The sequence below is a fragment of the Ochotona curzoniae genome, unplaced genomic scaffold (genome assembly GCF_017591425.1).
Source record: "Ochotona curzoniae isolate NIBS_2020 unplaced genomic scaffold, NIBS_Ocur_1.0 contig_1274, whole genome shotgun sequence".
NCBI classification, from domain to species: domain Eukaryota; kingdom Metazoa; phylum Chordata; class Mammalia; order Lagomorpha; family Ochotonidae; genus Ochotona; species Ochotona curzoniae.
In genome coordinates this window covers 19468097-19481778 of record NW_024465023.1, presented here as the reverse complement: position 1 = coordinate 19481778, position 13682 = coordinate 19468097, and the positions used below count along the sequence as shown (strand labels likewise).

At 35.6% G+C, this 13682-nt stretch overlaps 1 protein-coding gene across 1 annotated transcript in view; it reads right to left on the bottom strand.

Annotated features, from left to right (window-relative positions):
* The window catches only part of DMD (dystrophin), a 1921612-nt gene that overhangs the window by 1215116 nt on the left and 692814 nt on the right, over window positions 1-13682 (bottom strand). Inside the window, exon 18 of the mRNA XM_041000021.1 lies at window positions 3391-3514. Within this exon, the coding sequence (XP_040855955.1) occupies window positions 3391-3514 (124 nt within the window). The remainder of the gene's footprint in view (window positions 1-3390; window positions 3515-13682) is intronic.

Genomic DNA, 13682 nt, shown 5'->3' with positions numbered 1-13682 from the left:
CAAAGTAGTAAAAGCACAAGTTTTCTCACCAGGGCACATAGCAACTACCAGCCAAAAATACACTATTTGAGAAATAATATTTTGGCTAAAAAAGGAAGCAAAGTCTTCTACTGTAAAGGTGGGTAGAGGTTTAAGAGAGCTATAGACACTTGAAATGACTGATATAAACTGAGGATTAAATCTATTAGAAATGCACAGTAAGCCCATGGAGAAACACTGATTCATCATTTAAGAAATGGAGTCATATTTAGAAGTGACAACATCAGCACTATGACCATGCAAAAAGATGACTGGATTGAGGGGATGAGGCAGATCGACTGTCTGGTTAACAGCAGGATAACCCACATGGGTCCTTAGATTACTAAGAACTATGACAGAAGTTGAGTGTAAAAGACTGTGATCCCAGTGCCCAAAACACCAATGAGAAAACAACATAACAAAATGGTGACTGAGAGTTGAAACTACAATGGAAGAGATACTTTACAAAAATGAAAAATATCCTAAAAAATTTAACCTGTAAAGGGAGAAAACTAGCAATTCTGTAAGAATGAGTATGTGAAAGAAACACTTGTTATTAGAGTGTTATTGAAGACGAAACAGATTCTATGTATGAAAAGAATGAATACATCAATCACATCTGTCATCAAAGTATATATATCAGAGTCCTTACTGAGACAACAGAAGATAAAGACAAAAATGGGAGAAGAGGAAAAATAACATGAAGAACTCACAGATGAAGATACAAGAAAGGAATGGAGATTCCTATTTTCCACATGTTGAACACAGACAACACAGAATTATCCATAGGAAAAAAGGGGGTTAATAAACAAAAACAAGTAGAATAATCACAATGAAAATTTCCACCGCAACCTGGTAAAACACTGATTTGGTATGGATGTAAACAAAACTATATTCCAGACCAGAAAGATCTTAAGGCCTCCTGACCCTGAACGATTGATAGGATAGCTTTCCAAAGAACCTCACAGAAGGTCCATGTTCTCAGACATGTTATTACCGTACTCTATGGTCACAGGTTGCAGTTTTGTTTTACTACTAGTTTGCATTATAATGTACTCACATCAAACATTTAAATAGCTGGAATCCTAGAGCTAAAACATAAGAACAGTACTGACACCAGCATAATAAGACAGAGAACATCCAATAGTCAGGGGAAGTCCCAGATGATATCATAGAATATTGATTTCCAAACCTTTAGGTTTATCTGAATCAAATGCAGAATCTGATTCACTATGTCTGAGATTCCACATTTCTAACAAGCTCCCAGATGATAACATTGGTTGTTTGGGAAACAACCACAGGTTGAACAGAAAAATATCTGAGAACCTAACTTTACAGTAACCGCATGTATTAATTATCTTGACAAAATAAACCGTAAATTGAGAAATAAAACAACATATTTGGATTTAAAAGCTGACAATGCTGGAAGGCATCTTAATTGGCTAAAAGATCTTGAAAAGAATGAATGAATGAAAAGTATCATGAAAGAAAAGGGTAGTTGGTAATACTTAGCCAGTTTTAGTAAATACCTAGGCATGACTACCACTCAAGTTTGTAAGACACTATGCAAAGTAACTTATATACACTGACAAAAAGTTACAAAATTAATGCATGCCTAAGCTAAATATACATTATCATTATTATGCATTTCTCTCAAGGATTTTTAACACATACACAATATATTTCATATGAAGGATATGTCTCGGTAAATCATTTTATGTTCAATTTCAATATGCAATTAAGAATGATGTTATTTCAGAAATTGAGAGTTCAAACTGATAAAGTTGATTCACAAAGCATTAGAAAATCTCATGCACAATATTGTTCATTTTTATCACTTTTACTGTCATGCTTACATTATTGCTTAAATGCAAATAGCTTCTAGGTAACCATACGATAGCAAGAACTTTGGAATTTATATTCCTGAAATGTTAAAACTCAATTTCCCTGCTTGGTCAAAGCTATTTTAAGACACAGAAATCAAATTAAAAACAAATAAGTATAAAAACTACATGAGTCATTTTTTAAATTACTTAAGATGCCAGAGGTGATTTATATTTTGAATGCTTCATATGACACAGAAACTTTAAAACTTATTCAAAAAATATCCTTTGTAAGAACTTTCCAACTCATGTTTTCACAAAGATAATATCTTCAAATATAGAGAATTTGAAAATCATATTTATAGTTATATTTTGCACCATCAATTTAATTTTAAAATTAAAACATTTTAATTAAATTTCTCATTTTCTGAAACAATTTACAATAGTCTAACATAATGCTAACACCATATCTTACATTGCTTTAAGGAAATTTAAAATAACTTTCCAATTTATAAGCAGACAACTCTAAGTATTAATAAAAAGCTCTTGCCTTCCTAAAACACACATTATTTTTCCCCAGATGTTTTTGTTGCTACCTCCAGAAGTCCTAACTCTACCACAAATGTTAACCTTTATCTGAGATAGTGTTTGTAAAGCCATAATAGATTTCATAATTCATGATTGTTTGCAAGATTGGGTACACTGACTCGTGATCTTTTGATAGTAAAAACTATCTGACATTCACAACATTTATTTATCTTTCCAACTTTACAGTATTTACTCAGCCTGTCAGAAAAATCTCTTCCACCTGCTGCCAAATATACACCAAAACGAATATTTTATAATGCTTGATACCTAAAAATCAATTCCAGGATAATTTTCCAGATGATGTAGCAGCCCTTATGAAATTCATACAATTCATGAAAATTCTTATTGTAAAGGTCAAAACCATAGTGTCTAAGGAGGAAATAAAAAAAAGCAAACCATCTGGTACCATAGGTAAATAATGGAAGCGTCTGGACGACTTCTAAGGTAATATACTACATAAATATAGCAAATCATAAAACATATATGAGTTACTATAAAGAATAATTTTTGGACGTTAGTGAAAACAAACAGGGTTCCAAGTTCAGTAATTCTAATGGTCTGCTCTATAACTGTCTTCTATTTTATCCTATCTTATATTATTCAATTTTGGAAACCTGCAAATGCCCAGCATATGTAAAGGAACAATATCTGAAGGAAAATAATTATTTCAGGTTACAAAATTATTAATATATAGCTGGATAATATGTAAGTTATATAAGGTTTACGGAAGTCATTTCTCAATCAGTCACAATAGAATCAGTAAAGAGTTTCAGTGATAAATATTACTTTGCTTTTTTATCTGCAACACATTTTGCTTTTTATCTGCAATACATTTCAAAGACAGCATTATATCATATTGCTCTAATCCCTTCAACTCTAATAGATTTAAAGATAGCAAAGCAGGGAATTTATAAGCATTGACTAAAATAGGTGAATGCACAACAATTAACATGTAACCTACATTGACTTTTTCTTTCAGGTCTGAGAAGTTGCCTTCCTTTCGATATATTGCAAATTCAGGACTCTGTAACACAGCTTCTGAGCGAGTAATCCAGCTGTGAAGTTCAGTTATGTCGACATCCAACCTAAGACAGCAAAGAATAAAGGTCATTATTTCTTGATTATTTTCTTCTCCGTGGAAAAGAAAAGCAATTTATCCCTATTTATCATTCTTCTCCCCACTGAGACTCCTACCTGGTGCTAGATTACTGATGATAACACCACCATTTCCCTACTTAGACTCAAAATTTGGAGTAAGCTTTCATCTAGATTCTTATGATCATGGAGGTCATTTTAGCCATCTCAATGTCACAATCACCTCTCATGTTTCCCTCACACGCATAAGGTGTTATCTAGCCTCTGCTTGGAGTCTGCACTGTTTGAGAACTTACAGCTATCTAAAATAACTCTTACAGAAACTGCTTAAAAGAACCCCCAAATTCCAACTGGTGGAACAACCCTCTGCTATTCTGCCCACACATGTTGGAGAACCATACTAAATCAAGTTTGGGTCACACAATGTGCTATGGAAAGTTGGACACTAGTAAGAATAATCCACTCCAAGCGTGATCTTGAAAATTCTTGCACATTGGAACATTTTCTCTTACAGTGTTTACCCAGAGAAGACAATTATTACCTAACAAGTCCAGGAAAATACACTAAAACATATCTTGAGGTGATCATACTTCAAGAGAGCTTGTACCATGGCCACATGGAGATGTGTAAGGGTGCATATAAACGAGTACTTAACACAAGTTGCTGTCAATCAAATGAGGGGTCACAAAGTAGAACCCAAATGTATTCATAGGCACCCTGTCAACATCGCAGAATTGTGAGAAATTACACACATCAGTTTTGAATCAAGAAATCAATTTTCTGCAAGGTAATCATGCTGCTATAAATATCTGATTATCAGGGCTCTCCCACCTCCTTCTCCCCCTTATGAACTGTTCACTCTGATGAGGGGATTCACATCTGGAATAGCCAAGAGTGGGAATCAATATAACTGTCCATCAACAGAGAATACATAAAAGAAAATTTGATATGCTCATATACCTAATGGATTATTATTCCAACTTATAAGGAAGGAGAACCCATCATCTGTTACAACATGAATGAACTTGAGAGCTGCCATTTTGGCAAAGTGAGTTAAGCTGCAGTCTGTGACACCATCCCAAATGGGCACCAGTTTAAGTTGTAGCTGCTCGCTTATATTCCAACTCCATGCTAACATACCTGGGGAGTCTACAGAAGACAGCTCGAGGACTAAGATGGCTGTCACACTTGTGGGAGACCTGGACAGACTTCCACACTCCTGGCTTCAGCCTGATGCAGCCTCAGCCACTGTTGCTATTTTGGGAGTGAACTAGTGAATGCATCAATCTTTCTGTACCTTCATCTTTGAAACACATAGGTAAGTGTTTTAAAAAAAAATATGTACAAGCTTGGGAGACTTCATGGAAGGTAAAATAAGGTAGACAGATTAATATAGTCAAACAGCAGCTGTGAGAATAGCAGTTAACAGGGGCTGCTTGGGCAAGTTGGAGGAAGAAATGTTGCACGAATGATATAAAATTTTAATTAGGAGGACTAAGTTCAGAAGACATGTTGTACAACACGGTGTCTACAGTTACTAATGATATACTGTGCATTTTATACTTGCTGAGTACGTTTCAAATATTCTCATTACTCAAAATAGTATATATGTGAGGTAATGCTTGCATTAATTAGATTAGCCACCCACAATACATATGTGAATATATAAGCATTACATGTGTATCTTCCCCAGTTTAAAATAACACATTTTTCAAATAATGTTAAAACATTTCCCTCAAAGCATAGGTTTTAGAGTAGTAGTGCAGGTGGTTGCAAAGATGATGAAATAAGTACGAATCGTTGGAAGTTCCAGGCAGAATTCTAAATCTATGGAAATTTTTCTGGAAAAAAAATACCCTTTGATTTTTAACAACACCAGCATGGCATCTATGAAAAGGGAATTTAGAGCTAATTTAATGCAACACTTTATGAATGCAAAGAAATAATCATTACCAGAGAAATAAAGGACTTACTTTTCATGAGAAATCTGTGGAGCAGAACTAAGAAACAAGATATAAGAAACCAAGTAAGGCAAGTTACTCACAATGCTGCACCTTCTTCTCCGCAAGAACCCTCAAAGATTTCAAGAACAGTTCTTTCAATTCAATAGGACATACCTGAGGTCAGAGTAACCTACCCCTAACTAATTCCGTAATTCCGTGGACATTTGATGATGTGTAGTTGTGTTAAGTTTTCTTAAACTGTGGCCCTTAAAAGGAACATACCAGTAGTGTGCGATAAATCAAAGAGCAAACACAAGGATCCTCTTGGTTTACAATCCTTTCTTTGAAGGATCCTAGGATTTCAACACCCTCACTTCAATAAAATTTCAAGTCACAGTCAAGTTAAATAGAGAGAAAATTTAAAATGTTAACATAAAATGACTATGTTTCTATGATAAGCTGTCAACTATAACAAACATACGAACTGATTCATGAACTAAAACATCAGTTTTGAATTATATAAATCTGCCAGAATTTTCCACATGAACGATAGCCTGTATTTTTCAAAACTGAATACAGCATTTCACAGAATGCATAACTGACAAAAATATATACATGTTTCATATTACAAAATCCTAGAGTTATATTCACTAATGCACCTGCTAATGTAAAAAGATGCCATCTCAGAGAAACTAATTAATCCCTGACTTTTTGTACCATTTGACAGGATCCTGACTCATCTACTTCTGTATTATATTCTTCATCTCCAAAGAAGGTGATAAATACTCACTGAATTGTATTTACAAAAGGTAAGCAACCAGAATCTTCATGATTGCTCAAAAATCACAGGTCACTGAAAACTAATACTTTCCTTTACAGCTACATAATAAATAAATTTGCATGATTTTTTATTTTATCATACATGGCTGATGTTGTCCTTCTGATTTTGTTTTATCCATAGGTTTAATCTCTAATATTTTCTAGTTTTAATTCTGAGTGCTAAAAATGTGTCCTGTTGTATGTTGTGTAAGTCACTTCACTCTTTCCCCTTCCCACGGATTCATTGATGTTAATTCATCAAATCTATATTATTTGCTTAAAACTGTTTTGCTAACCAAAACTCTGGGAATCATTAGGTCACAAACATAACGTAGCAATGTTTTGTACCTGAATGTCTTGTGGCAGGCATTTTTGTTTTGCCTTTGGCCCAACCCAACACAAAACTCCCACATGTCTCTGCCTGCGGGCATTCATTCATCAGCAAATACACTATCTCTACCAGGAGAGCTGAAGCATTAAAATTTCAGGAGTGACACTTAATCAGCAACATATGGAAAACCATCCCAGTTCCCTTGTCCCTCCCTTAAATCATTCTGAATTATGTAACATGCACTATCTCAGAAGGTTCTGGAAGGATTGAACCCCAGATGCCCACAACAGAAAGTTGGACCCTTCCCCTTCATAATGTATTTTGATTGTATTCATCCCCCTACGTCACTTTCCTTCACTTTGTGGGATCAATTGCCAATAAATTATCTGCAGTTAAATCTTTGTCTTTGGATATATTCTTAACCAAACCCAAATTAAGGCAATGATCATCAGCCTCAAATGAACCTAGAATCCTGCCATGCTTAATTGTTTTTCTCAACTTGAGTTCTGACTCACTCATCACAAGAACTATTTAAAACTTTTCTTTCCAAAGCTCTCAAAGCTCTGACCCACCATCTTTCCCCAGCTGTCTCAGCAGATGATCTTGTTTCCTCGAGTACAAATCACAAATATCAGACTTGAATTTCTTCTACTTCCTACATCCAAATATTCCATGCTTGAATGTGTAACCAGTCCTCTCACTCCTCTTTCTTGCATTTGAATATTTCCTCATTCTATATAACAGCAACTGCTTACTTAAATTTGCACATGATCTTAATTTCATCTTGGGTATTTTGGTCCATTGACTTTGTATCATTTATCTGCCATAAATCCACTATCTTATCAATTATATTCTTCACATGAAAATCTATAGACATTTTACTAACTCCCATTTTTTGAACAATCTGGGCATCTGTATTCACCTTTATCTATTCTGTAATCTGCCACAAAGCCAAGCTTGTTGGACAGTCACATACCTCATGGATCAGGGTTACTCCTTTTTACTATGTAAGCCATTTAGTGTAACTTTCCGAAAATAAATACAATTCACAACCCATGGGAAGTGTGACCTTCTTTCTGTCTAGTAACAGTTACACTAACCATATTTTCCTTTTTGAAATATTCCTTCCTTTGCCTCCAGGATGCTACTTGATTCTTATCTGTCTTCTCATTCTGCATCAATTGGTGCTTCCTTTACTTCACAAGATCATTCTTCTTGTCACTAAAGATTCGGTTCACTATTAATCACCTATTCTGCTATTTTATTCTGTCACTACCAATGTTATTGCTTATGACTAGAACTGCAATCTACAATTAATAATGGTAACAAGCCTAACTCAAATTCATGCATTTTGGTTGAGCTCTGTGTAACCATCTTTCCACCAGGCATCTCTACTTACACATTGTAAACTGCCTTCAACATTAGATGTTAAATTTTACTGTCTGATCTCTTTCACAAACTCAACTTAGTGGAAAGGATGGTACTGTCATCATGGTGATGCCATTCACAGATTTGCTGAACATTCATAGGGTATCCATTTATGGGAGAGATCAGACACTAAAATGTAAGATTTTGGTGATGGCATTAAGAGATAGGGCTTTTGATTAGGTAAAATCTTCACAAATTGAATTAACAGCCACAATTCTGGCTGAAGAGACTGTTCTTTTTTCTTCTACCACTTACTCAATAGTCTGCTCTAAGCAGCAAACAAGCCTGCTTATAGCTACATCTTAAAAGCTTTTGAGACACCAGAGCTGAAAGGAAGAAGTTCATTGTTTCCAATCTACCTAGTGTATGGTATGTTATGAGAATATGGACAATGATACTATTTTTCCTCATACTGACTTAATTCAAAATCTAATCATCAAGTGTTTAGTTAATGGTTCCCAAATATATCTCTTTCCTATGGTCTCTGTGCACTGTAGTTTCATCTATGTTGATGAAAACATGTGACGTCACTAATTCAGTAGCTTCTCAATTGGCCTCTGGACAATTCATCTGTAATTCTCCAATTTATTCTAATCACTACCATCAAAACAATTTCTGAAAATAAATCAAAGTATGTTTATATCATTCATAAAACTAGACAACTACTTTCCCATTCCTTGGGAGAAAGGTCAAAACTCTAAAGTTTTCCAGTATCATATAGCTTTGCCAAATGTTTTAACTGTATTCTCTATTTTTCCTCTAATCAAACATTTCTAGGAAAGAAAAATATCCCTCATGCTTCTCTGGAAGCCCAGAGCCAGATTTTTGTCTTGCCCTCTGCTGAAGAAGCACAGTCCATCACTATTATCTTTTCTATATATTGGAAGATTTTTATTTTGAAAATTTAGTTGCTTAACAAGCCATTTTTGGTACTTGGTTCAAATTTGTCTCCTTTGCTTTACAGCAGCCTGACCAAATTCCCCACCAAATATTCTCTGACTCATAAATTTGAAATGAGAGTGCTATCCACTTACTGCCAAGCTCACCATTAATACTTGATCCCTTAGGGCTCATACACGGAGGGGAGCGTTCTCTTAGAGCCTATGTTAGAGAACGCCTTCTGTTATGTATATAATTTACATTGAGATGCTTTTGTTTTTGTTTTGTACATTCTAACTGTGCTCTGCTGCCACCTCCAACCCAAAACAAAAATTAGGAACAGAACTATTTACTGAGTATGGCAGTAAGTGCTTTTATTTCAAAATGAAACATTCTTCCTAAAAATTCTGAAAGTGCAAAGTTCCTTTCAAAGCAATCAAATGCATCCTTTTTTTTCCGTGAAAAAAAAAAGCACCTGCTAAGTGGTTAATATGAGCGAGATGTGGTATTACCTTCACAAACAGCAATGATGTGAGGACATCACAATAGGAAGGAGTTTGGTTAGGCAGCTTTCATTGGACAAAGTAAAATATTTTAGACACAAAACTAGGGCTCAGTTCACACCGGGCTTTTTTTGTAAAGGGTAATAAAAACCACCTTTTCAGTGCATTAGGATTGAATCACCTTCTAGACTAGCAGTTCTGCCAAGTAAATTGGTTATCTCTACACAATGAAGTCTTTGTGTAGTTAACACCATGGTAACGGTCTGCTTGCTACTCTGTTGGTGAAAATGTTAAGGGAGGCCTGAGCAGCTGTTAGCATGGAGTTCTAATAATTCAGATCAATTCAGGCAACAGGATGGGAAATTCTACAAGAAAAAAAAGTTCTTCATTGAAATTTTTGTTTCTCCAATTTTTAAAGGAAATTACAAGAGAATTGAACTCCCCCTTTATAAAGGAGTGATAGAGAAAGTGAATACACTCATTTTTTGACCTGTGAATTTTTTTAAGAAAGAAATTTTAAATTGTTCTAACTCAGATGTGAATAAAGTACTATAACTAGGGAAATTTCTATTCATGGGTAGATACGTTAGCACTGTGCTTCTTTTGCAAATAACAGGAAGCAAAATATCAATGAGTTTTTACTCTTATGAACCATCACACTTTATTTCATATCTCCATTACCCAGTTCTTGGATGTTTTACGCTCTGAGTTATTCCTGAGATAAATTCATTTTTACATTTATTTTCTACTGTATCCACTTGCAATTGTTTCTTCAACCCTATCTCTGATTTCCCAACTAAAAGAAACTTTCTGTTCCAATATGATAAGTAGCCAGACGATACTGTAACACTTAACACTCTACACCACCGCTCAGGTCTAGCTCTGGGAGTTGACTGTCAGCTGTTAACATTGTTGTCCCTCCAATATTTTGCCCGTGGACATCTTCATCATTTTATGTTACCTCTTACCCGTGAGGATGAAAGGGTACAAGGGAAATGAAGGCTGACTTTTAAAAGACCTCTCATGCTCTCCAGCTGAGTGCCAATGGCCCATATTCAATCCTTCAGCTCCTTGACATTTCCATTGCAAAACAATCACAGTCTATTTCCCGGATCTTGCTTAGACTCTGGTTTCCCTAACAAGTGCACATTTATCACATTTATTTTTTCCTCTTATCATCAGCAGCTTTGCTTCATTTGCATCTGTGGTCTGTCCTGTAGTCCTCAAGATTTTCTCATTGTTACTGAATATTCTTTAGATATCTATGCTGAGATGCATAGCAAATTAAGACTCTTCTGATCTGAATCTATACATATTCATGAGTGCTGAGTGGTTAACATGAACTGAATGCTATCTACTCTTTCCAGTGCTTTGTTGGTGGTGTTTTTATCAAGCATACAAGTAACCTGAGGCTGGTTACTTAATTACCAACTTAAGGATAGCATATGGATGTAACTCAGTTACCCTCTTGAAAATGTTTAAGGAAAACAAGAAAAAGTTGTTTTCAATATCATACTAAACGTTGGATTCAGTGCATGCACTTTTGCTTCTTCATAACATTTCCCATTTATATCAGTTCTGTTTTACCTTTTATTTTAAAAACACTTTAGAAGCCATTATTAATGAATGGATAATTACTCACCATGGGCTTTAATAAGAATCAAGGCATTGATTACTTATTGCTCACCTTACTCTCCACACGCATTTTACTTCTGTATCTAATTCTGCCATTACAATCTTTTAAGTCTATTCTAGCCTTAGCCAAACTCAACTTTCTTCTATCTAGTAAGAAAATTATCAATTCTTATTCTCTATTCATAAGGTATTTCTTCCTTCTGAAATCACTGAGGACTATTCTGTCCTACCTTCTTCAAGTGTATCTTCAAATCTAATCTTTGCTACTAAGTAATTATTAGCAGCACAGTAATAATTTTCCTTGCTTTACAAATGCACTCACCTCAAACTTCTAAAACCAAAATTCATAAGGTCCTATAGTCTAGAACAAGAAGTCACTGATTTTTTTTTTACTTACAAAATTTACCACTGAACCAGAATTTTATTCCAAAGCATCCATATATTGCCTAGAAGTTTCAGAATAACAAAAGGCATGACCTGTATCCCCAAATATTCAAAAGCACAAATTTTTTTCCTCAACTTCATATTGTATAAATAGATTCATCATCATCTTGTGGGATTTCCCATAAACATGATGCGAACTGAGTTCATTATAATCCTTTGTGTTCAATATCACAAGATACCCGAGTGAAAGACACACAGACTTGCGCATGTGTGTGTGTGCACGCGTGTACACACACACACACACACACAGTGGGGAGTAGCAGAGTAAGAGAAAAAGAGGAAGCGTGGGAGGAGAGGAGAGAGTATACATATTTAAAAGATAAAAATAGAGAAACATAGTTAACAACTTGCAAAACACATATCGGGTTAAAAGTTGCCAACTTTGAACTTTGGTCCCTTTTACACTAGCGCATGCATCTTCCGCCATCTACCTGCTAATGTTGTCAGAAGAAGCTTTTAATGGACACTGATTACATTATGTCCATTTTCTAGACAGTGCTTTCCATATAAAGCATTAAATGTAGACAGCACATTTGCATCAACATTCATCGCCTTGCAACTCATCATGCACAGGTGTGTAGAATTTCAGAGTAGAAATCTACCAAATTTCAAGACTTCACTAAGTTGATTAGTGAGCAGGGCTTATGAGTGCTGTATATCATGCCTGAGCATCTTTGGAAACAGAATTTCATAAAAGTATACAGGCCTCATCCTTAGAATCCTGGGAGAACAAATGCCTGTGAGGATGTTAACTCTTGGAGAATGCTAAAATACTAGGCCTGGATTACATAAATTATCTGCCATTTAAATGCACATTTTAATTAGCGTGAAAGTTTTAATATGAAAAGTGTAATTTGTCTTTGTATTTTACTTTAAAAACAAAGATAGTGCAAGAGAGCCAGAGAGCCAGAGATAAATCTACCATCCACCAGTTCTCTCTCCTCTTCCCCCTCCTCCAAGCCCTGAACTGGCTGGGGCTGTCCTGGGCTCAGCTGCCAGCTTGAAATCTCACACATGGAAGGCAGGAGTTCTCTCCACTGTGTCAGCCAAGGTCTGCATTAGCAGGAAGGGGGATTCAGGAGTCAGACTGCCAATCCAAGTCATGTTCTAGAAGACAGGCATCCTGGCCAGCACCAGGCACGATACTTGCTTTTATAATCCTACTTTTTGTTTGTCATACTACATGGAATGAAAACTTCAGGAAGTAACAATGCAAACTTTCATTGTTATATTTTAATAATCATCTTTCCTTCTCAGAGTTTTAGAATGTGAGATGATATTTTAATTCTGTATGGCTCTACAGGTCCTGATCTGGTCTCACACATCTAATGAAGCCCAGTTCATCTTTGAAGACTCAATACAAGATGTGCGTAAGGGAAATTTTCTTGATCAACATTTCCCTCTAGCCACCCCCTCCTCTTGATCTTTTTGTGTGGATGAAGCTTTGTTCCACCTTCTTTACATTTCTGCATGTTATTTACTTTAGAAAAGTGAAATAGACTACAAATTAAAGTTGATTCAGACAGATCTCATAGAATATATGAAATTCGCTGCAAGCCTTTTTAGAGCTAAATGATTTTTGGACTTCGAAATATACTGACAAAGAAATAATAGTCTTACATCTGTGCATGATCATTAACAGGGTAAACCCTATATAATTGGGAGAAAAGTCAATTTTTACACAGATAACACTTCTACCCACAAGGTTTGCTCAGACATGAGCAGATGTGTAGGTGATCATCTGGCATGTTTTCATTGGTGGAAAAGGGAAGACGTGGCCATACAATATCTTGATACTTTATGGTGTATGATTTACAGGCATGATATTTTCTTTGTTTTGTTAGATTTACTTTTGTTTGAAAGGCAGAATTACAGAAAGAAGGTGAAATAAAGATCTTCCATCCACTGGTTCACTCACCAAATGGCCACAATGGCCAGAGCTGAACTGATCCGAAGTCAGGACGCAGTAGATTCTTCTAAGTCACCCACAGGGCACAGGGGCCCAAGGCTTTAGGCCATCCCTCTGCTACTTTCCCAGGCCATAAACAGAGAGCCGAATAGGCAATTGAGCAGCCAGGAAACAGGCTGGCACCCCTACGGGATGCTGGCATTTGCAGGTGAAGGTTAGTCTATTGAGCCATTGGTGCCAGCCCCTAAGGCAATTTTTAAATGTAAA